The sequence below is a fragment of the Equus quagga genome, chromosome 7 (assembly GCF_021613505.1).
Source record: "Equus quagga isolate Etosha38 chromosome 7, UCLA_HA_Equagga_1.0, whole genome shotgun sequence".
NCBI lineage: Eukaryota > Metazoa > Chordata > Mammalia > Perissodactyla > Equidae > Equus > Equus quagga.
The window spans coordinates 121,506,708-121,532,398 of record NC_060273.1 but is presented as its reverse complement, the minus strand read 5'-3'; the positions used below and the strand labels follow the sequence as shown (position 1 = coordinate 121,532,398).

The following is a 25,691-nucleotide window of genomic DNA, read 5'->3' as shown; positions in this document are numbered from 1 at the left end:
TTGTTGTGTTATCAAGTATATATAAGGCATTGAGCATTTCTTGCTTTGTTGTAAGCCTACAACCCAACACACTGACTGACTTTGGCGTGTGGATGAAGTCTCATGTGGAAGTTACCAGCAGCCTTCTACAGTGGGGTGCTGGCGGCGTGCTTAGCCCGTGGGGCAGGAATGCTGGATAGCACTGCTCATTTGCCTCTTTTCCTGCACCGCTTTGGTTGCACAGCTGTACAATTTTTTCAGATTATTTTCAGTATATGTAAGAGATCTCTAAGCACTCAATTTCTTTACATTAAACTTCTTGCTTTTAATACCGCTTTAAGTGTTAACCATTTGAGAAGCACAAATTGAAAGCCATTTCAGTGATAAGACTTGTCATTGTAGTGAACATTTATGTGGGATTTCTACGCCTCTGTCTTTTCATAGGCTGAATCTTTCACTTTGGCAGGATTTATTGTTGTGTCTTCACTTATGAAGGATGTTTTTGCTGGATATTAAATTTTAGGCTGGCAGTTTTTCTTTCAGCATTTTAAAGATTGTTTTCTGCCTTCCAACATTTTGTCATTCTGATTGTTTCTCTTTTAGAGATAATGTATCTTTCTTTCTCTTCAAGGTATACTATATTTCATCTTTCTCTGGAAGTTTTGAGATTTTTTCCTTATCTTAGATTTTCAGCAGTTAAACCATAATGTTCCAACTGTGAAATTAAAAAAAAATTATCGTAATATTTGTAGAGCTGCTTCAATCTGGGACATGATGTCTTTTGTCAATTTTGAAAAATTCTTGGTTGATGTCCCTTTAAACAGTTCTTTTGCCGTATTCTCTTCCATCTTCTAGGATTCATGTTACATGTTATACCTTTTACCGTGTCCCATGTGTCTATTATAGTTTTCTATGTTTTTCATAATTTGTTCCTCCCTGTGCCTCAGGCTAGATATTTTCTTTTGGTTTGTCCTTCAGTTCACTAATCTACTCTTCTGCAGTTAAATGCATTTGTTGAGGTCTTAATTTTATTTATTACAGTTTTCAATTTAAAATTTCCATTTGATTCTGCTTTTATAGATGTAGTTTTGTGGGAGAATTCTCTATTTTGTTATCTGTTTCCTTAAACATTTTTATTGCAGTAATTTGCAAGTTGTATCTCAACTCAATATCTGGACTATATGTAGGTCTTTCTCCTTTGTCTGTTTTTTCCTTTTGGCTTTTCAGTCATTTGATCTTGATTCCTGTTAACGTCTGCTTAAGTTTACTGAATGGTGGGCGCTGTGTATAAAAACCTGTGGAAGCTGTGGGTAATGTTATTCCCTCCAGAAAGGGTTGTTCTTCTGCCAGATAAGTTAGAGTAGGGGTGCTTCATCTTGATCCCCTGTGGCTCAGGTGTTGGTCAAGGCTGTTCTGTTTCTGCTTGGCCCTTATTCTGAAGGCATAGCCCTTCAGGGGTCTCAACTGCAAGCTTTCTCTTTTAAAGGCCCTGAACTCATTTGTCTTTCCTAGCACGTTGAAACTGCTGAATGTGCTGGTTATCTTTGCAGCCTCTTAGATGCTGCTTTCTGCCTTCGCTTCTCAGCTTCTCAACTTCCTGCCCTGCGCAGTTTAGGACTTGGCAAATGCCTTGAAAGGAAAAGCCATGGGGAATTTCAGGCTCACTTCACTATCATCTTGGCCCCTCAAGTCTTAGCTGCTTTGGTTGTTATCCAGTGACTTCAAACAGTTGTTTTTTGTTTTGTTTCGTTTATATTTTATCCAGCCAGGAGGGTTAGTCTGATATAAGCCACTTTCAGAATCAGTTTTCAGTTTACATTTTCCATTATTTTATGGCATTTGTAAAGCGTGAAAAGGTTTTTTTTTTATCTTTAATAAATGTTAAGCTTATACTCTGGGTGTTCTGCTATGGCCTTCTAACACTAAAGTATAAGATATAATCTTTGGTTAAAGTAAGAAATAGAAACATTTATTGAGTTTCAAATACATGAAGGCCCTTATTAAACATTTTATAAGCATTTTCAAGTCTAGGAGGAAAGACAGCACCATCAAATCTTCAAAAAAAACCCTGCTATCTAATATTGTACTTACGTGTCAAATGAATTATAGTACAGCGCATACTATAGGAGGGCAAAAACTGATATTTACTATATACCCCTGGTAGGTCATTTAATCCTCAGAATAAGCATATGTATGAGTAGATGTTGTTTCCATTTTAACAGATGAGGAAAAATGGTCAGTTGTAAAAAATTTGAAAATACACAAAATTATAAAGAAGAAAATTAAAATCACCCACAGTCTACTGAGAGATAAGCACTAAGAACATTTTTGGTCTAAGAACATGTCTAGTTTGTTTCCAGTGCGTATGAATGTATGTTATGTATCATCTTGAGGCAATGAGCTCAGAACATTTTATTTGCTTTAAAAAGTGTTTAGTGGCCAGCCCAGTGGCACAGCGGTTAAGTGCACACGTTCCACTTCAGCGGCCTGGGCTTTGCCGGTTCGGATCCCAGGTGCAGACGTGGCACCGCTTGGCAAGCCATGCTGTGGCAGGCGTCCCACATATAAAGTAGAGGAAGATGGGCATGGATGTTAGCTCAGGGCCAGTCTTCCTCAGCAAAAAGAGGAGGGTTGGCAGTAGCTAGCTCAAGGCTAATCTTCCTCAAAAAAAAAAAAGTGTTTAGATTGGCTGTGTGCCCTTCTAGCATTTCTCCTTCAATTTCTTTGTAACTTGTCTATTTCTAATGTCTTTTAAAATTAATTTACACAGTACTTAAAAACCTTTTTAACTTTGAAAGGTTGATAACGTTTCAAATAGTGCAGACAAAAATGTTTTCAGCTGATATTTTCTTTCTAGTAATGGACTGGTACAATGGACTATTATTTCTCTGAGAATTAATGTTAATTTTATATAAATTATAGAATTATATATTGTGATTTTTTAAAAAGTTGGTATTAGTGTTTTAATATCATTCGTTAAGCTTCCTAATAACTTTTTTGTTTGTATTTTAAAGGCCAAACTGTTTTCAGATAGTCGTTCAGCACTTCAGTGAAGAACATTACATCTTTTACTTTGCAGGAGAAACCCCTGAACAAGCAGAGGTAAGTTAATTGTTTCTTCAACTACTGTAAACCTTGATAACCTTTATTTAGCCATGTTTTGTGTTTAACTAGAATAGAAAACTGTTGCATTTAAGACAAAGCAATAAAAAGGATACCTGAAATCTAATCATCTTTTTATTTTAAGGAATGAGAACTTGTATGTGTAAAAAAATTTTTTGAAAGAAATGCAGAAAAACGCAGTGAAGGGTCATTAGGAATGAAAACTCCGTTTTAAATTGACCTTTAAATCCTCTATGGTGTTGAGTCCAACTGAGAATGCTCATTTAGACTCCTCTCTGCAGGAGGGTAAGAGACATTCTCAGTGCAATCAAAAGGTAAGCCAGTTAGTTTTGCTAACAAGCGTTGTTGCTCTTCGCTGGTTGAACTCCATGTCTAAAAACAGAAGTTCAGTCATCAAAAGGGAAAATATTTTAGGAATTTCTGTTTTTCTCTTAAGTTTAGAGAAAATGTCTACTTTCAGCAGTGGCCATTTATCATGTACAATGTTCTTCTTAAAACTTTTATTAAATTGTAAGTAACGCTGTGAAGAAATAATGTTTTTAAAAATCTCCTTTTAAAAATATTTTGATTTCTTTGACCCATCATGCTTCTGGTATTTAGTGTTTAGTGGTATTGTAGAAATAGGGCAGTGTTTCTTCTGTCTGTACTATATGGAAGGAACCTGAAGGTGGTTAAGAGGTCAAAGAATGCGAGTTTGTTGAAATAGAAGATAATTTGCCAACCCTGGATATGACGCAGATGCTTTTAAAACTACATCCTGATTTGGGCCCCTGACTCATAAATTAGGAAAATATCTTAGACTCTAGAATAAACTTGATGAATGAGCCACTATGTTTGATGGCTCATAATTGAATGTCAAGTTTTAAATGTTTGCAGAATATCTCAAATACTCATTATTAACATATAACACACATAAAACTTTGTTCTGTGGGTATGTATCCCTAATTTTTAGATGCAAAAAGTAGGGCTGAAAACATTTCAGTAACAGACATTTTTGTAAAATGTTATAAATTAAACTTCAGTATGATATCTTCCAGCTATTTTACCATGTTCCCTCTTTCTAAATAAAGGTATGTTACATACCTTGATGACATTTCAGTATGTTTTGCATGCCTCACTTAGCTGTATAAATAGAACATTTTTTAATTGTATTTTTATATACTCTTTCCATATTCTCCATTTCCATATACTACTTAAAGTCCAAAAATACCACTGGTATTTCTAGTTTTTGTTACTTTGATGGCCTGTGGGATCTCTGGTTACTCTCTTCTATTTCCAAAAGCTCATAGTAATTGCTTTGGTCTTAATTTGTTCTATTATAAAGATGTTTTCTAAACACTGACAGAGTTCAGATTCATTGAAATAGCCAACAAACTAAAGACATGATAGAGTACAGCAGTAGTACAGAATTTTCTAGAAACACATAAGCCAAAGTGAAATATTTAGATTTATTTTTGATAAACCTAAAACTATTCTCTCCTTTCTCCAGAGCACTAGATAGTTAAACGTTTTGAAATACAGCTGCAATTTAATTTAAATATTAGGCTGAAATATTTTTTTAAATCTAATATTATATTTGAAAGGCTTACAAATAGCCCAGATCCCTTTCTACATTTCTGCCTATATGATGATCTGAGGTGAGGATTAGAATGAAATCAATCATCACATTATCAGTTGGTTTTGCAGTCAGCCGTCCTTTGACAAAATGCATCAAGTTAAATTCTGCCTTAGAGTACCGAGCGTGACAGCTTAACTGTACAGAAATTTTACTTTTTGGCTAATTAATGGCCACTCATTGGTGTACTTAACATTAATTTAGAGTTTCAACAGAAATACAATTTTTTATAGAATTATTATAATTGTTTTGGGCATTGTTTTACTTTATTGTGGCACAGATATATCAACGTGCAGCATACTCTATAGAAGTGGCAGTCAAGGGAAGGAAAGAACTATTGAATTTAAAAAACATTGATGATTGGAAACTGAATGGACTATCGCATAGTATATTTCTTTGAAATGGTGTTATTTTTTTTGTAGGATTGGATGAAAGGTCTACAGGCATTTTGCAATTTACGGAAAAGTAGTCCAGGGACATCTAATAAACGCCTGCGTCAGGTGAAACTTAATTTTTTTTGATTTGTTATTGTCACATTTTGCTTTATCACTTTGCTGTATTTTTATTTCTGTGGGAACGATTTTAGGCAACATTTCAAACACTGTAGAGTTCTTGAGAGGTTAATCTTTTCAGGCATTTTATAGCCTTGCTTCCACTTCTTCAATAGCAGGAGAAATGGTTATTTCTTTATGAAAGAGAATGTTCTTTATATACCTGCTGGGGTATTTAGGCCATAATGCCATCTTTTGAATATATACCAATGATTGTTTTTTTTCTTCCGCTTAAAATAACAATACCGAACCAATAACAATAGAAACTATTCTGTTGGGCACTTTTTTTTTTTCTTCAAAAAATTATTTTGGCCTATTTCAAAAAAGTGGAACCTAAAGGTACTTAGTAAAAAGATCATTTGACTTCAGAGTGTACTAATTCCAATAAACTTTTTGGTTTTTCATTTTATAGTAACTGCTTTTGAAACCTGTTGCGTAACTCTGAGGTCATCTCCTATCTTATTTAAAACCTTAACATGTCCTACATGTTGATTTATGGAGAGTTAAGCTAGACAGTCTCTCTTTCTAGGTATGTAAAGTCGACTTTACACCCTCTATTTCTTTGCTTTTTTTCTTTATAGTTCTCTCCAGGTAATTGGAAAAAGGGAATTTTAACATTCTTGGAGGGTTTTTTTTGTGGAGGATTCGCCCTGAGCCAACATCTGTTGTCAGTCTTCCTCTTTTTTTGCTTGAGGAAGATTAGCCCTGAGCTAACATCTGTGCCAGTCTTCCTCTGTTTTGTATGTGGGTCCCTGCCTCACAATGGCTGACGAGTGGTGCAGGTCCCTGCCTGGGATCTGGACCCACAAGCCTGGGCAGCCAAAGTGGAGTGCACTGAACTTAACCACTATGCCATGGGGCTGGCCCCAGCATTCTTGGAGTTTTAAGGAAAGTTTAGTACAATATTTATTTACCAGAGTGATTCTTGCTTTATTTATGGGAATTTCCAGTCAGCTTAGAGAATTTAATATATTGTTCTGTTGGAAGTAGATAAATTGTTAATATTTAGGTGACTACAAATTATATTCCCTGCAGCTGAAAGTCTGATCCTTTCCCCAGGGACATTTAATTATGCACATAATCATTATGTGTTCTCAAAACAGTTTACAATTTTTTAAGCTGTGGAAAATCAGATTGAATTTTTACAAATTGTGTCTTGTGTGAAACTGTAGCCATGAAGTTATCCTTTGTAGGTATAAAATGATATAACCATAGCTAACATCTCGAGCCCTTTCTATGTGTCAGGTATTTTGCTGTGTGCTTTACACATATTATTTCTAATCTTTACAACAATTTGCAGTGGAGACTTTATCCTAATTTTATATTTGAGGAATGCAAGGCTCAGAGAGGCTGACTTGTTCACAGCCCACTAGCAGGGGTGGCAAGGGGGAAAGAGGCCCTGATGCTAGAAGGTACATGGTCTTAGTTTTGGCGTCAAAACTGACAGATAACTTCTTTGGATCTGTATCCTTTTCCGTAAAATGAGAATGTAGAATGGGTGTTTTAAAAATATTTTCTAGCTGTGAAACTTTTTATAGAAATAAAATCTTCCAGATGAGCATTATGTAACATACCGGATTTTGATTTGGGTGGATGATAGTTGTTTACTTATATTAATAAGTAAATCCTCTTCTCAGCTTCACTTCCTCTGAACCATTGTTTTATAATAGAAAAAGCGTATTTCATTATTTCTGTGAGAATATAATTGGAGGAATAAGTTGTAAAACAAAATTGCATTTTTTTTTTTTAAGATTTTATTTTTTCCTTTTTCTCCCCAAAGCCCCCTGGTACATAGTTGTATGTTCTTCGTTGTGGGTCCTTCTAGTTGTGGCATGTGGGTCGCTGCCTCAGCGTGGTTTGATGAGCAGTGCCAAGTCCGTGCCCAGGATTTGAACCAACGAAACACTGGGCCGCCTGCAGCGGAGCGCGCAAACCTAACCACTCGGCCACGGGGCCAGCCCCAAAATTGCATTTTTTTAAGTAGGAAGAATTAAGTATGTGAATGTTGTATTTTATATGTCACATAAAAGGGAAAATATAATTGAAGGTCATATTTTTGCCAAAAAGGAAAAATAAGTCACTATTTTGGGTTTTTATTTTATGGTAATTGCCTCTGAAACCTAATGCATAATTCTTGAACTCTGGGGTAACTATTTTTGTGTTTCCTTCAGGTCAGCAGTCTTGTGTTACATATTGAAGAAGCCCACAAACTCCCAGTAAAACACTTTACTAATCCATATTGTAACATCTACCTGAATAGTGTCCAGGTAGCCAAAACTCATGCGCGGGAAGGACAAAACCCTGTGTGGTCGGAAGAGTTTGTCTTCGAGTAAGTCTGCTTTTATCATTACACGAAATCGTTTTTCTTTACCATATTGCATTCTCTTTCCACTTTTTTGGTCTCTGTATCTAAAATGTCAGAACAAGGTACCAAGTTCAGGCATTTTAATAGTACATACATTTTTTTCTCTATTGTATTTATTCACTTGTATTAGTAAAGTGCTATGTCCTTGGTTTTTCACCTAGTTATTAACAAGAATTAGTATTACTAGAAAGTCCAAAAACATTTACTAACACACATAACGAAAATGTTTCCAGGATTTGCTCGAGGAGGTTAAAGATGGTAGGGAAAGTATAGTCTGCTTGTCTGTACTCTTGTATACCAGATAATAAAAGGTGTTTGAGTCTAGTTTTAAATCCAGCCTATTCCAGGTGTTTAGCAGCAGAAATAGGGGCTTATTTGATACTAGAAGTAAAGGAATGAGACAGCTGGATGCCAGGACGTTGTTAATGCCTTTTCTCCTTGCTCCTTTAGTGATCTTCCTCCTGACATCAACAGATTTGAAATAACTCTTAGTAATAAAACAAAGAAAAGCAAAGATCCTGATATCTGTAAGTTAATACAGAAATTTCTTTCTAAAGTAAAAAAGCATGTTTTATATAGTTTTTAAATTCATAATGAAATGTAGTCTAAAATGAAAATTAAAAAATACATAGAAGTGCAAGTAGTATAATTTGAGAGTTTCTTTTTGTACCTCTAAAAGTATCGATTGTTGTGAAAGAAATGTCTAAGAAAGAAAAAAAGGCCAGAATTGCTAAATGGTACAAACTTTAGCTCAGGACCTTAAGATGAAATTACATGTCTGTTCACCCTCTGCTCCTCAGTGAACGGGCTGAAGAAAACAGCAGCAGTGGTCATCTTTTCGTGGTGCTTCCCCTATATCTCCTTTCTCCCTTTTACGTTTTTCCTACTTTCCTGTATTTTGCTTGTAAGTGAAAAAAAGCACTCAATTAAAAAAAAAGTCTTTAAACCACAGTACACTAGTTATTGTTTTCTGGTAGTCAGACCCTCCCAGTTCTTGTTCTCAGCGGCGCGTCTCTTCCCAGCCTCTCACTGAAACAGGTGGTGGTGGGATCCAGTGGCTCATATCAGTGAAGTAGGTTAATACCGTCTTAAAAGTCAGGCTCAGGGGAGGAAGTGGTAACAGTGCTAACGGACAGATCAAAGCCTAAGTTTTCCTCTATGTTTATTCTGTAATTTCTGTACTGTTTAAGTGCTTAACATTTTTTAGTGGTTCCCCATTACTTTTAAGATAAAATCCAAACCCCCTAGTAATGACACAGAAGAAAGGCCCTTTCCTCATCCACTCCACCCCCACTTGCTCTCACTGTGTCATCTTTTGTATATCCTTCTCTTCAGCTGTACCAGCTGTCTTATGGCTCTTAAATTATCCATGGATTTTAAAAGCATCCACAATCCCTTCTATTTGGACTGCCCTCCGCCCCCTTCTTTTCTACTTAGCTATACTTCCAGAACCTGTTACAAGTCAGCTTAAGGGTTACCTGTTTGGAATGGATTTTTTTTTTTTGGAGGAAGATTAGCCCTGAGCTAACACCTGCCACCAATCCTCCTCTTTTTGCTGAGGAAGATTGGCCCTGAGCTAACATCTGTGCCCATCTTCCTCTACTTTATATGTGGGACGCCTGCCACAGCACCTCTTGATAAGCGGTGCATAGGTCCACACCCAGGATCCCAACTGGCAAACCCAGGCCGCCTAAGTGAAATATCCGAACTTAACCGCTGTGCCAGCCCCTGGAATGGATTTTTAACCTCCAAAGGCTGAACTACATATTATTTCTCTGTTCTCCAGTAGCGTTAACCACTCTTAACAGCACTTATCACACTGAATAATTGATTTCTTGCCTAGACCGTGACCATCATGCAAGTCAAAGACCATGTCCTAATCACATCTGTATTTCATATCCCTGTCTGTCACAGAGTGTGGCACATAGTAGGCATTCAGTGAATTAATGAAGCAAAGCATTAAGTATTGAATTTGTGATATCACTGAAAACTCCTTTAATAAAAAGCATTTAACACTATAGAGAAGACAGAACATCAGGAAAATTTGCTTGTGACTAATTATACTGTCGTCTTTTTAGACAGTAATCATTTGATGTTTTTCTATCAAAGTATTTATGCGCTGCCAGTTGAGCCGGTTGCAGAAAGGGCATGCCACAGATGAATGGTTTTTGCTCAGCTCCCATATACCATTAAAAGGTATTGAACCAGGATCCCTGCGTGTCCGAGCACGGTATTCTATGGAAAAAATCATGCCAGAAGAAGAATACAGTGAATTTAAAGAGGTATTAAGTTATTTTCCCGTCTAATTAGTTTTGATGGCACTAACAGAAATATTTAATATTTAATAAAAGATCCATAAGTTAAATATAGTAATTTCATCGCCTAGTGGCTCACTGACAGGCAGAGGTTGAAAAGCTTTGTGGTAGTATGATGTTGGTCTTAAGAGATTATAAATACATAGGCTACAAACTCATTCTATTTTTAATAAATTTATTCCATAGAATATATTCCTAAATATAAGAACATATTTCCTGTCAGTCTCACTGAGAATGCCAAATGCTGTGTACTTTCAATAATCTGTCTTGATGTCATTTTTAGCTTATGCTGCAAAAGGAGCTTCATGTAGTCTATGCTTTATCACACGTATGTGGACAGGACCGAACACTACTGGCTAGCATCCTACTGAGGATTTTTCTTCATGAAAAGCTTGAATCATTGTTGTTATGTACACTAAATGACAGAGAAATAAGCATGGAAGGTATAGTATGGATGTGTTAGTGTGATACTTTTAAAAACTGGGTTAACAATTAGGTTTTATATATCAAGTACATATGGACTCTTTCTTAGACTATATTAAATAGTTAAATAATTTTGCACAATAAGTTATTCTGTTTTTCCTTCATTAAAAATTACAGTTGGAATGTCAGTTTTGATTTTTATGCTGGCTAATATGGGGGGGGTGGTTAGAACTTCCGATACAGGTTTTTGTCGTGGCAAATTAGTTTAGAAGCCATAAGAAAGTGACTTCTATGTCCAGAGCAATGGCTCACAGTGCTTGATTGTTAAGAATAGTTTGTATACTTAGCATGTTCTCATTACTAATTCGTTGCATAAAAGTTGGTGTCAGCTGCGTGTTATTTCCAGCTTCTATAATAGGTAGTTCTCAGGCAGGATGGCGGGGCACATATAGTGCTTTTTAAGGGCTTACAAATATATCAGAATAACCCATTTCCAGGACTTCGACTTAGTAACAGGGCTTGCTTCTGTTCCCCAAATAAACTGTAAAATCTAGAACTATTTACTCCTAAACATAGAAAATGTAAAAATATATAGATTTGTCAGGAAAGATAAAGTCATGGTGCATATTTTACACTGAAATTGTCTTTTCTGATAATATTTGTATTTCTTAGGATTTTATTAAACAGTCATTAATTAGCCATATTTTAGGCTAATAATTTATACTGGGATTTTATGTTATATTCTTATTTGGAAATCAATTCAGATTTTTCAAAGCATGGGCTCAGCGGAGAGCAAAGCTGGATTCTGGTCCTAGTTTTGTCACTAACTGGCTGTAAGGCCTTAAATCATATAACCATTCGAAGCCTTTGTTTTTTCATATGAACATGACAGTGTTAATCTCTAATCATGATGATGATCTAATGAAGTAATAAAGTCTTTTGAAGAGTTAAGTCTGCAGAAATATAGATGTCATTATAATCAGTACTTCACTGCTGCATGCAAATAAGCATACTTAAATGGCTGTAATTGTTAAGGAAAAAATGAATTCATTTAATTTCCAGTTTGGTTCACATTAGTACAGTCCTTTAAAAATAATCTTTTAATATTTATGTAGATGAAGCCACTACCCTATTTCGAGCCACAACGCTCGCAAGCACCTTGATGGAGCAGTATATGAAAGCCACTGCTACACAGTTTGTTCATCATGCTTTGAAAGACTCTATCTTAAAGATAATGGAAAGCAAGCAGTCTTGTGAGGTAAGAATTGAATGTTTTTAAGTATTTCAGCGAAGAGCACATTTTAATAGGTAATACTTTATAGCTAATTACATTTTAAGGAAAATATATTAGCTTTCTAAAATTATTCGTCAGAGCAGTTATATCTTTTGTAATACCTTTAGAAAAATGTTATGCAAAACAGACTTTTTAAAAAAGATGTACTTTATTTGGGGATTAAAAACTTCAAATTGCACCAGAAATTCATGAAGGTATTTTATTTCTCCTACTGTACTAATGATAAAAAGTATATGCTACTTTCAGAAGGTGTGCATAACATAAATTGAAGTTTTTGCTAGAGACTTCTGTTGTATAACCTAGGTAAGTTCTATGTGGCATTTCATAATAACTTCTAGGTTTGTCCTTGAAGGTTTTTGGTGGGGAGCAGGGGCAGGGATATGAGATAATCCCCTCAAAAGCAAATAAAAACATCCTCTTAGGATTCATTATTAAGGCTTTAGTATAAATTCATAATAAACCATTAAGATAAAGAATGGAATCTCATTTATATGGCTGCTGTCACATTTTATTTGGAAGGTAGAGCAACTACAGAAGGAAGATACTAAATATATTTTTTAGATCTGATACAAAATTAATAAAATAAGGAATTGCTTTTGATAATGTACACTGGGGGAGCTGTTAAATGTTAATTCTGCACCAAGTTGTCAATTTTTACTAATTAAAGGGTAGAAATCGATGATTTAGTGTTGAAAACCTGAGGTGGCCCCATAGTGGACGGACCTGTAAAGGACCCAGCAGAGCAGCAGGTCTGCAGAGTCTCTGGACGTGGGATCCAGGCTGGGGAACTGAGACTTCCCGGATAAATCTCCTCCACTGATTCTAGATCAGAACGCTCAGATTTTAAGGATTGCTGGAAAAGTTTTGAGAAAGGTTCATGATTCTGCTTAAGGCATTTGGTATTTTATTAGTCATTAAATAAATCTTATTCAGAAAAGCTTTTCAATATCAGTTTTTTCCCTGAAATAAATAGAATTAACATAGCTTTTATTATAATAATATGGTGATCTTTCTTCACATTTAAATACTCCAGGTATATTTGTGAATTTGTGGTCACTGAAACTGGGTTTTTTGTCTTCTAGTTGAGAATACTATATCTAAAATAAAGTCTAATCCAATTTTGTGTGCCTGTAAAAATCTATGGTAAAGTGTGGTAAATGAATAGAACTTTACATACTGGTATTAATCCCAAAGCAACTGAAAATTGTTGAATAGTCACTTCTTGCTCTTCAGTTGAGTACTTGAGAATTGATGGTAACAAACCCATTAGGAGGAGTTCCATAGAGCAAACTACTTAAAAATTCCCATTTACACCCACCCCCTAGAAAGACTAATGCAGAATGAAAAATAGAAAACCTTAAAAACTAGAACTGTTTGATTACCTTGCATTTGCATTTATCATTGCCAAGGTGCATTTATATTGATTTATTCCTTCTCTTAGTTAAGTCCATCAAAGTTAGAAAAAAATGAAGATGTGAACACTAATTTAGCACACCTATTGAACATACTTTCAGAGCTTGTGGAGAAAATATTCATGGCTTCAGAAATACTTCCACCGTAAGTGGTGAAATTTTAATTTGACAAGAAATTGTATATCTGCATTTTGAAAAATCTGTATTTCTAAAACGTGTAAGCTTTTTCACTGTCCTGATGTAATATTCTGAAAAAGTTAATCTTTATAAGATGAATTGTGTTTAAGGAGAATGATTTGAAGAAACCATAGTGAAATAGTTACGTTAAAATAAAACAAATCATGTTTTTAATACAGGCCAGTGTCTGCTTTACATAGTAACTTGGGGAATGAATAGAGGCTCACAGTCCAGATTTGAGGAGATCATATAAAACATGTATCTGTCCAGTCTCTACTTGACTGTCTTCCTTAAAATGTCCACCGGATAAGTACTCAATATCTGCTTAGTGGCTCCCAGAGTTCGTAAACTCACTTATTCACATAGAAGTTGTTAAGTCAAAATCTGTCTCTAAGCAGTCTCAAAATGGTAAGATTGTTTAATGTGAAGGATTGGCTAAATGAATTGCTGATGAAAATTTATTTAAGTTTTCCTTATCCCTTGCTAAATGTGTCTCTCATTACTTTTAGCAAAGTACTTTTTGGGGGGAAAAGGCCAGTTGCATTAAAATGTTGTGTATTTGGTGAATTAAGCTTTTGGCTGCACTGAGATCAGTAGTGTCCCTTCTTTCTCGATTGAGATGATTGTGTTATTTTGGCAGGACACTGAGATATATTTATGGGTGTTTACAGAAATCTGTTCAGCACAAGTGGCCTACAAATACTACCATGAGAACAAGAGTCGTTAGGTAAGGCTCATCAGTTCATTTGTTACATCATTGTATACAGCATGTACTGACAGTCAAGGGGGTAAAAATATGTGAAAATTTGAGACTAACAGTACTAATTCAAGACCTTTCTCTTTTATTTTTATGTCAGAGCCCTGTTGAATATTTTCTGGGTTCAGATGGCTCCTAAACTTTCACTTACTATGTTTGTTGTTTGGAAGGCACTATGCATTTCCTAAAAACCTGAACATTCATTTACAGTCTATTTACTATTTGGGATTTTTTATCTTACAGAATGAAGTTAAAAGTTATATAAGCAATAAAATCTGTAGGTAACTTGATATAGTACTCTTGATACACACCTACATGCTATATACATACATATAAGAAGAGAAGAAGAGGGAAAGAGAGATTGATTTGGTGCTAAGAAAGAAGAGCAATAATTGAACCGTTTACATATTGATTAATTAGTTTCTAATATAGTCTGTCCCTCTGGGCTAATCTCCAAGCAGAGCCTCTGGTTCTGAAGCTGTTTCAGTGTGCGCATTGTGCAATAATTAGGAGGAATAGCTTTGGCAAGTCACAGAATTTTGTAGCTTATATAAGGGGACTTCATTATTATTATTTTAACTGATTTTTCCAAGGAGGAAGCAAATCCGTAGAGGTTAAATAGTTTGCTTAAGGTTGTCTAGAAAGTTGGTGGCTAAGGCAGAACTAAAGGCAAACCTTCTAGGACCCAATCTAATATCCTTACCAGTACTACAGGCTTTTGTTAAACACACCCCAACTCCTTCAAGACAATTGGAAATTTAGTGCAAAAACACCAGAGAATATGGCAGTTAATAATAAAATAATTTATTATGTAGGATATATACTGCCAGTCATGTTATATCCCATGGAAAAAAATTAGGCAACCAATAAAGACACCAATATCATAAAATTAGTTTTGAAAACATGTTAATCCTGCCTCCAACCTAAATTTTGTAAAAAAGCTTCTACTCTTTTTAAAGGTAAAATCTCTGTTGGTTAGTAATGATATGACAAACATTTAAGAATTGTAGATTCTGTATTTCTTGGCTTTAGTAGTGATTGAGAGGAATAGAAAATTACAAGCATATAATGTTTTATCACAGTTATCAGTGTAATGTAAATTAAAACTATTCTATAAACTGTAGGTTTCAAACAAGTATAATTGTTAAGCAAATACAGCAGGAAATTCTGCTATGTGGATTGTTTGATACTACAGTGTTTTACTGGGTAGCTATGCCCAAGTTGATGATTTTTGTCCCTAGAGCTTTTAAATATATGTGTAGGTACCTAGTATCCCTCTTAAATTTAAAAAGACCTCTCAAAACTCTCAAAAAGTAGATGTGCACACCGAAATTCTTGTATGTTTGAACATTGCCAGGTTATATTTCAGATTCAAAGGTCTATTTAAGCATCTAAATGTTTTCAAGCAAGATTCTTCATAAATTAATTTAAAAGATTGAAATTTAGACTGAATAATTGTTGTATATTATAATTGCAATAAATGCTGTTGGAGAAATAACATATTCATTTTCTAAGAGTCCAAAAGTTAGCACACTGTCATGTTGGAAGGTAAACGCTGAGAAGTTGGGTCATCCACTCTAGCAGACAACAGAGACTGCACGATTAGTTTAATCTCTAGAAAGAATTTGATCAACTATTTTGGGAATAATGCTCATCTTTACAAGGAGCAAGTGAGAGGTCAATTATTAGTATGGATTCCTCTTAAAAAGAAATTAGAGAATAATGTACATGATGACACATACTCTCTACCAGTAACTTAAGGAGGCAGACTAGGAATTGCCATAGAAGCTCACAGTTTTACATTATAATTGTTCCCTGAGTAACATTAGCAGGTATTTATCATATATGACAACGTTGTTAAGCCATGTGTTTTTATACTGATTTTTGTTTTTGCTATTATCACTTTATAATTTGAAAACTTTTTCTAACTTTAGAAAGCCTAGCGTCTTTTTCTTTATTGCCATGAAAGCTTTCAGCTTTCTGTTGTATATGTTTTCATTTATCAAGAAGTCACTTTTTCCCTAGTACAGTGGATTCTTATTTTTATATGAGTCATCAACAAAATTAATATAATTGATTTATAACTGCCTTTACTGGGTGTTCTGTTTAAAGAAAGAAAGAGAAGTGAGAGCAGGGAAGTCTCAGACCTTAGGGGACTGTGCGTCTGTAGGAAGCTTTATCTGTAGTCCTCTAGAATTTCAGAACTTCTTAGTGTTCCTAAGCACACTACATCCTCAAAGTAAGCAGAAAAGGCGCTACTAGCTTAGAATAAATAAATAATAGACAAGACAGTAAACTATACAGATATAACTTAAATCCTGCCAAGGTAAAGCTAAAATTCCACCTTTGGGAAATGAATAATATATTTTAATGCAAATAAGTATGTTCTTAAAGTATGATACTTTAGCTTATTATTTTCTTGAAGCCATATTTGGGCTTCCCTACCTTAGTTTAAAGTTCATGGTTCTACGAGTATAAAAATTTTGTTTATATTTATTATTTTAATGTAACACTTATGTAGTAGTTTTCTAAAGAAAAATTTCCCTCCCATTCAGTGGTTTTGTTTTTCTTCGACTTATCTGTCCTGCCATCCTGAATCCACGGATGTTTAATATCATCTCAGGTAAACAGCTTTTGATATATTTTGAAATTTAAAAAATTAGAATGAAGTTTCATACTATTTTAGTAAGGTTACTCATTTTTCCTTTTTTTTATTATCCAATTCTAAGACTTGGCATAAAACATTCCAAAGCACCTTTTGCTTCTTTCTTCTTTTTGCTACTTTACCTTTTCTTTCCATTTTGTTTCTTACCCTCTTTCCATCTGATACCTGAAGTCTAAGATGGCATGATTAGGCACACGTTACTTTTTTCCATTCCTACTGTTCTCAAACTCTTTTATGATGACTTTTTCCAGTTTGCAACTTGGCTTTTGCAGGTTGGGAAGAAGAGCTTTAAGCCCTCTCTAGACCCTGTCACTGCCCCTGCTAGTTGAATTTTAAGATCAAATTAAAATTATAGCTACAGTTGCAGTAATGCTCTGTGAATACTTATGAAAATTGCCTCTTTAGAGATTAGAGATTTCTTGTCACCAGTTGTGTTAATTGGCCATTTTAAACTCCAATAAACCAGATGTGGTTTTACTTATCACCCATGTATGTCCATTATGGAATGACTTTCCAGTGTTGTAGGCTTTTTTCAAAGAAAGGTAAGAGTGATATTTGTGACTATGAATGTAATAATGAGCCATCAGTAACAGAATGTTAAAGCGGAACCTGAACCACTTTTTCTTAATTTGAAGCTCAAAGTTGTATAAATAAATATTTTGGAATACTTAAGTTTTCCCTTTATAGCCATCACATCTCTGTAATTATCTTCTATTGCTGCTAAGACAGTTAAATCTATGGGGCTAGGTTTTAGAATTCTTCTGGAGAGATTTATTTATCTAAATGTTGGCCTCCGAACCACTAGGCAATACTATTTATAGTTTACCAGCTTAAGATACAAAGTAAAATCTAAACCAGTCAGTCAGGCAGACTACCCACAGATTTTTACTGTTAAATAATTATCTTAAGTTTCAGTGCTTATATTTAATAGCCATAAATACTCTTCATTTATGTTCTAGTATCTGTATTTTATAGGGGAATGTTTCCTGACTAATCTTTAAAATATTTTAAAAGTTTATTAAATTGTATGTTTTTCTTCTCAAAATAAAGCAGAGGTCTCAAACTTTATCTTTGTTGTTGAGCTTTAAATGAAGTATTTGTAGTCAGTGAAGGTTGCTCAGATTGCAAATTGCTAACCTGAGTGGGTTGAAATTATCTTTGTGCATTGTCTCGAAGTGTGTGCAGTGTAACAGTCTTTTTAGCAATAAAGATAAAGCTTTGAGGTATTTTGAAATATTATCAACCGGTTGGGAATTGCTGAGTCTTATAGAACCCTTTTCACAAACCTAGAAGCACTGATAAGTATATTCAATTTTTACCCCTTTAACTCAAGTTCTTTTGAATTATACAGGTCATACATTTACCAAAAAACATTATGAGTTCTGAATAGAAGAATGTTAGTACTTTTAACAGTAAAGAAATATTAAAGTGCTAAATTTATCATGGCTTACTTGGAAGTGTCTTTGGAGTTGGTGTCATTAGCTGTGCCCAATTCTCTTACAGATTCCCCGTCTCCTATTGCTGCAAGAACTCTGATATTAGTGGCTAAATCTGTGCAGAACTTAGCAAATCTTGTGGAATTTGGAGCAAAGGTAAAAACATTTTGATACTTTAAAATGTCACAAGGAATGAAACATCGACATGATAAAGCCGTAAAACATAGCTTAAGTAAATTTTTAACAGTGGATATTTCATAAAGAGAATTTAGGTTTTTGTTGGTATGTTCACATTTTTAAAATGTTTAGATTTTACATTTTAATAATGGAATTTTTTAAACCACCATTGTAGGTATTATGGAAAAGTATTTTTTCAATTTCCAGTATACTCAAATTCTACCACTTTTAAATACAGAAAATCAATGAGCGTATTTTTAAATGCACCCCAACCATTTTAATATTTATTTCACAATAAACTATTCACTGTAAATATTAAAACTTGGACTAGTTTTTAAACACCTGTATGTGATCCCACTACCTAAGGATGATGACTCTTAATATCCTGGTAGGGATCATACTATCACACACCTGCTTTTGTCAACATGTGACAAACTTCTTGCCGTACCTGGAAATATATAACTATTTTATTATTCTGAATGACTATGTAGTATGCCATCATGTAGATGTTAAGTAGTCCTCTGTTGGATATTTAGATGGCTTCCAGTTTGTCACTGTTATAAATATTGCTGTAACAAATATCAAACTCATCCATTTATTTCCTTTAACTTTGGAGTAAAATTACTAAGACTTTTTGCTCCCTACAGCCTTGCGAAAACTCAATGAATATTATTCTTTTTAATTTTTGCTGATCTGAAAGGCGTAATATTACTTTCTAGTTCGTTATTTCATTCCTCTTGGAGAGACTGAACGACTTTTCACGTGTATTTTGTTGGAATTGACTATTTAGGTCTTTATCTCATCTTAAGTTTCTCACTGATTTTGAGAGAGCTTGTGTTAATACTGACCCTTTACTGTATTACAACACAGCATATTTTTAAACAGGGTTAAGATTTTCATATGAAGAGCAGTTTATATGTATGGCTTAACTTTTGAATTTACCTGAATCCTGAGGCAGGTTATGAGGGATGTATTTTCGTATTGCAGTCCTCATCACACTGGATTTCAGTTTCCTATCTTCTCTGTGAGATTCTCACCTCTGGGTTGGCCTCATGTTTGTCTTGGTGCGTGGCAAATAAGTTTCCCAGTAATAATTTTTGAATGAATTACATATAGCAATTTGTGTCTGCTAGGCTATGTGTTTTGATTTGTTTTCATCCAGAATTTATTTTTTCATTAAAATTACTCCAATTCCTTAGTAGAGCTGCTTGTTTATATTAGAAGGAAAATACTGTTATTGTATGATTAATTCTTGTAAACATGTTTTGCTGTTGACAGACATAATTAGATTTGTAAGAATTCTTGTTACATGTATGGTTTTTTAATAGATCAGACAATAATGTTTGTTCTTGATGTATATAGTAAACTTTTCATTTTTACATTTTTAGGAGCCCTATATGGAAGGTGTCAATCCATTCATCAAAAGTAACAAACATCGTATGATCATGTTTTTAGATGAACTTGGGGTATGTATATAATCTTTCAAGTACTTTGAGAACTATATTTAGTATAACTGAGTAAGCTCATTTAAGCAACAACCTTTAGAAAGATTTTCTATCTAGAATTTAAAAAAAAAAGAAAAAGCTACATATTTTTGTCTACCTTCCTAAACAAATTATTATAACCATTTACTCTTACGCTAAATAGTTGGCACCAAGCATACACTATTGTGGCTTTTGGACTTGTGTCAGTTTTTAGTTTCTATCTCATCTTTCATTATCCTCTCAGCTGTTCATCTCACAGCTGTGACATTCTTTTGCCACTTTAGCTACTTTTACTTTGCTGCTACTTTCTGGAATGTCAAACAAGATGGATGATCTACAGTTCTGACCAGGTTAAATAAGTAAATGCGTTGGAGAACGAGTGTTCTTATGGCTTTTCTAGGAATAACATACTTCGTTGAGTGGGATTACCTATGCCTTATAAATAAAATAGTGATTATAAAATTTAAAATAGGCAATTTTTAAATAATTTCTAAGACTGGATTTCTTAGTAAAGTTAAGTTTTCTTGATTGTTATAGATTTTCAGATATTGAATTGATATAAAACTAAATAAATAAATTAGTAGTTTGGTTCATATATATAGAGACCAGAAAGGGAGCATACATCTGTGAATTTAGCTAGGTGTATGCTGGCTATAGAACTCTGTGTTGCTATAATCTGTGTCTTCTCTACTAGACTGTGAGCTGTCTGAAGGCAAATACTGTAGTGTCTTCCATCTCTGTGCTCCTTCATTCTCGGAATGAATAAGTGAATAACTGCAGCAATTAATGAATTAAGAATGAATCCTATTTCTTTATACCATAGAAAACTATGTCTTTTCCAATTTTTAGGAATGTGCAGTTTTTAGGAAGGTATTGGCACCACTAGGGAGAGGAATAGATTTATTCAAAACTACTGGTGATCTGAGCACATGTTAATGCTCTAAATAACATCACTGGGTGCTAATAAAGTATATCAACTTATTATAGTGACTACGTTACTTTATGAAACCTATGTGAAGATATCATATTGAATACCGATCATTTCCACACATTAGCAGGTGTTTTGGGCACAGTCCACAGATAATTACAGCCCTGACAGAGTCTCATCACACTTTCATAAAGTAGCTCTTACTTGTACATGCTGGTCCATTTGGACAAACTATAGTAGGTTAATAATGAAATTCAGTCTGAAGGAGTGGAGGAATTTTAAATTTAGGTTACATTTAATCCAGATTAGCAGTTAATGCTTACATTGTTTATCTGCCATATGTTCCAGATCTAGAAAAAAAAACACTCTTTATCAAGTTTAGGAAACCCATTTATTTGGAATAGCAGTAATACTGCACAATGGAATGCACATGCTATGGAAGAAAATGGAACCTGGTTTTGATGTGAATGCTGAGGTCACAAAATCTATGTTTTATCAGAATTAGCACTGCATATTACATTTCAGTGTGTCCTTAGAATTTCAAGAGACGTTTAAGAGAATATTATATGTTAAAAAGTCTATCTACTATAACTAATTAGGATATTTTCAGAAGAGACTATAAAGATTTGTATTTCTAAATGCAGTTTTTTGATTCCCTTAAAGAATGTGCCCGAACTTCCCGACACTACAGAGCATTCTAGAACTGACCTGTCCCGTGATTTAGCAGCACTGCATGAGATTTGCGTGGCCCATTCAGATGAACTGCGAACGCTCAGTAATGAGCGTGGTGCACAGCAGGTAGGTTTTCGACAGCCTTCGTTAACAGTGTTTCATTAGCACTTAAGCAGAATGTCAGCATAAGACTCTGAGAAATAATAAATAGCTGAATTATAGTCATTTTTATTTTATCAGTTACATTAAATTTTTAAGAATCTGAATCATAATCCAAAAAGATTGTGACAAACAGGGATAACAGGCACAGACTAAGATATGTATTTTTGATACCGCAAAATGTCAAATCTTGGTGTTGAGACTAAATTAATGTTAATGTTTTGCTAAGAAATGGTGGTGCTCATACACTCTAGTGGCATGTGTGAAGATGGCAGATGAGCTAATGATAAGTCAGTAGTGATGTGGTTTTTTCTTTCTGTTTCTCTCTCTCTCCCCCACACAGTGAGTCTGTGGCCAGATGATTTGCAAGCTGTCAAACACATGAGAATTATTCAGGAATTTTAATAAAAATATTTCAAGCTCCAGATCCAGAGATTCTGGAGTGTGGCCTTGGAAGTTAACATTTTTAATAAGCTCTTCCTGACTACTGTCACTACACTGGCCAACCATTTGGCAGGGAACCTTGTAGAAGAGATTAAAGCATTGAGTTTGGCAATTCTGAGTTCTTTTCAACAGGAGATACTAAAATCAAGTTTAGATTGTCTGGCTCATTAAGGTTTCGATCACTTTAGAAAACTTAAGCAAATATGCACCATGGGCCTACTTAATGTGCTCAAGGCATGCATAATGTCTTCTTGCTACACTGAGGCTGGGTTTATTATATGACTTGCTTTAAATATTAAACTAAAAATAAAATTCTTATCGGAGAATTTGGCCCAAATAAGACTTTTAAAGAAAGGTAAAGGAGCTGTTTGGTTTAATTTTAGGCCCAAGGTAGTCACATTTCTTCCCTGATTCTTTAAAGCATTCACTTGGCTGCAAGTTAATTGCGCTTTTGTGATCTTATAGGGCCTAAGATGTGTCATTTATAATGATAAATCTGTCTTCTGGCAAGATGTTCCATCCTGGATTGTTCTAGCATAAGTAGATCTGAGAACGCCAAACAAGTGAATTTCTATTCACTTCAGGGTACAAAAATTCTATTATGACCAAAGAAAGATATTCAGTCAAGGGCTGAATAGGAACTTTCATAATTTTATGCTTTGAGTAGAATGGTAATGTTATTTTATGAATTCCTTTGAGTAGACAGGGCATTTATCAAATACAAGTTCCCATCCTTGAAATTTCTGACTGAGCTTTCATTTACTTACTAATTATTTTCATACTGTTTTTCCTTATCTAGCATGTATTGAAAAAGCTTCTGGCTATAACAGAACTGCTTCAACAAAAACAAAACCAGTATACAAAAACCAATGATGTCAGGTAGCAGCCTTTGCCCAAGTGTTCTGCATGGATTCAACATGGCAATTCACATCAGTATAATGTCTCCTTTGCTCTTGCCAAAAAATAGCACACCTTTCCACATTCCAGTGATGTGTGAGCTATGCAAACAGAACTCAAGATTCTGCTGGTGAATAACTGCCAGCAGCTTTGTAAGCTATCTGTGCAGGATATTTGCACTTTTTCCACAAATGGAATCAATCTTTACCAACCTCTGAGCCTTGGTGTACAGATCACCTTTCACACAAAATGCTATGACTGTATCTTGAACTTTGAAAATATATTTTCAATACATCCAATTGCCAAAGTTTTGCTGTCTCTTGGAAAAAGAACTATGAAATCAACTGACAAGAAAAAGCATTCTCTGTTGACAATTGAGTATAACTGGATTCCAGACTGTTCTTACTGTAACTTCTTCCTGATTAGGAATATGACCATTTGACTGTTCAATGACTTCATTTGTATTTACAGTTTCCAGAGTTTGCCATTATAATAGGAACAATCTTTGCTGTATACTTTTTTAAAATACTGTGTGCTATTTCTTGCTGGAACTGTTGAAAGAAAATATATAGAATGGATCTATTGCTCATCAGCTTTATTTTTTAAACATACACTTATTTTGTTGGAATTGTCAAAGACTGTATTTAGATCTCATAATGCTTTTGTTAAATGTTTACAACAGTAAATAGTTTGAATTCAATAAATATTATTGGTCATTGTATTGATCAATGCATGTTACCCATTCAGCCATTTTCTAGATTACCAATTTCTTTATGTGTTAAAAAATACCCTACAATGCTTTTGTTGAAAGTATTCATTCATTAATTCCAAGTTGATTTTGCAAACCAGTCACTTAACAGCTATCCATCTTTGAACTTCTGACTACTTGTTTATCTGCTGGATATTTAGTTTGACTGTATAGTTTTATTTGCTTCTATATGTGTATTTTTGTGAAGTATTCACAAGGGTTAAGTTAAAATAAAACCAAGGGATATCTTGAATAACTGATTACTTTTGTCTAAATACAGCTAAGCATTTAAGTTCAGTATTTTCTTCCCCTTTTAGGGGCAGTTCAAATTTAGAAGCAGACAGAGCAAGGCCTAGGGAGAGGCTGAAACTTCAGATTTTTTTTTTTTTTTTTTGGCCAATTGTCTCTTTTGAAGGATTCCATTAATGTATTCATTATATATTTGTTAAGCAACAATTCCTTCCTTCTCATAAGGGGAGAGAAGGCACACAAAAAATGTGGCAGAATATCATCCGTAGTCAAAGTGAGCAAGACAGGAGCTAAAGGAGGTAATGGGAAAACTATTTCCACAGTAAAGAAAAATTTTCTAAAGGTCTGGATTCCAAGAGCAACAGTTTATTCTATCCCTCTGACGTTCAAAATATAGGAAAAAACAAAATGTTACCTAGTCGAGGGTTTAAAAGCTATCTGCATAGTATAATTGTAAGCTGTAAAAGGCTGTGATTTCTGTGAAGGCAGCTAGCTCTGATGCAGCTGCAGTCACAGCTGAACAGTGGCAGCAAAACACTCACCACACCCTGTGCTCCTTTTCCTTGATGTCAGCTCACTTCCATTTCTTCCCTTCTTGTCTCTGAATCACACTCCTTTCCTCTCTTCCATCTCTCCTGCTTTTCAGCTAGACTACCACAGTGGTATCCCACTTGGTCTTGCGTTACAGGATAGACCAGCAGGGATATAGACTGTCACATCTTTGAAAACATTTCAATAATATGCAAAAAGGCCCAACTTCTAGAGTGAGGCCATTTGGTTCTCTCCCAGTAATCACACTTCATTCAGTCTTCAGCCGTACTGACCTATCTGCCATTCCTCAATCTGAAATGCTGCTCCCTCTTCTGCCTTTCGTTTTTAAAACAACACAAACCTAAAGACACCCTACTTGGTCTATTTTAATGGCGTATCTGTCTCTTAAGCTGGAATAGGTAACTTGTCATTTACCTTTGTAGGCCTTGTAGTAACTAGCTGGTCAATGATGAAATAAAACTAAAATGCTTTTTAATGGGGCTGGGTAAGAAAATTTTCAAAGATAAATATGGACCTTGCTCTGATGCCAAAGTTTATTGACCTAAAAGAGAAAGCAGCTCAACTGTGAACAGCCTGCAGTTCTGTCTAGAGCCTAACAGCACGGCTCCCTAACCTGGACCGCACTGGAGGAGGACTGTCGGCTTCGGCTTCGTCTAGTCTGCTTCCGTAAACTTGCACTCCAAGAATTTTATTCCTCTCGTTCCACAATGAGCAGACTCAAAATAAACCAAAAAACTCAAACGTAAACTGTAAAGAATTATTAGAGAGAATATGCCTATAGCAAATGTTGCCGTCAAATACTAAGATATAATTAAAATGGTACCTACTCTCTTCTGGAAAGGACAGCCTGGGATGCACTGATACTGAGGAGAGGTGTGTATCCATAAAACTTAGTTAGATTCAGAGCAGTTGAGTTTCTCAGAATTTCTTCAACACAGTTTGCCAGAAAAAATTTGACAGACATCCATAGTTTGGTTCCAACTTCGAAACTGAATAAATAAGATCACAGTTAAATAACTGAACAAATGCTATAAACCCAAGAAATCCGGTGCCATCATTTGTGCTTTTCTATTTTTATATCTGGATTCACTTAGGTGAATGAACAAGTTAATTATAAAACTGAATATACAATTTGCTACTACCTACTTACCTATTGCAACTTAAGATTTTTATCTAGACAACTACTCAAGACTGTACATTTGATAATTTGATTTCTTCTTTTTGTTAAAAACCCCTTTGGAAACGCTAGATAACTCACTGAGGAAAACA

At 34.6% G+C, this 25,691-nt stretch overlaps 1 protein-coding gene across 1 annotated transcript in view; it reads left to right on the top strand.

Moving 5' to 3' along the window:
- Positions 1 to 23,619, top strand: part of RASA1 (RAS p21 protein activator 1) — a 101,412-nt gene extending 77,793 nt beyond the window's left edge. The window contains exons 12-25 of the mRNA XM_046666010.1: positions 2,994 to 3,081; positions 5,140 to 5,217; positions 7,440 to 7,597; positions 8,084 to 8,160; positions 9,743 to 9,915; positions 10,232 to 10,391; positions 11,487 to 11,629; positions 13,107 to 13,222; positions 13,895 to 13,981; positions 16,567 to 16,634; positions 18,180 to 18,268; positions 19,678 to 19,755; positions 21,365 to 21,499; positions 22,776 to 23,619. Coding sequence (XP_046521966.1) covers positions 2,994 to 3,081; positions 5,140 to 5,217; positions 7,440 to 7,597; positions 8,084 to 8,160; positions 9,743 to 9,915; positions 10,232 to 10,391; positions 11,487 to 11,629; positions 13,107 to 13,222; positions 13,895 to 13,981; positions 16,567 to 16,634; positions 18,180 to 18,268; positions 19,678 to 19,755; positions 21,365 to 21,499; positions 22,776 to 22,859 — 1,534 coding nt within the window. The 3' untranslated portion in view covers positions 22,860 to 23,619. The remainder of the gene's footprint in view (positions 1 to 2,993; positions 3,082 to 5,139; positions 5,218 to 7,439; positions 7,598 to 8,083; positions 8,161 to 9,742; positions 9,916 to 10,231; positions 10,392 to 11,486; positions 11,630 to 13,106; positions 13,223 to 13,894; positions 13,982 to 16,566; positions 16,635 to 18,179; positions 18,269 to 19,677; positions 19,756 to 21,364; positions 21,500 to 22,775) is intronic.
- The last annotated feature ends 2,072 nt before the right edge of the window (positions 23,620 to 25,691 follow it).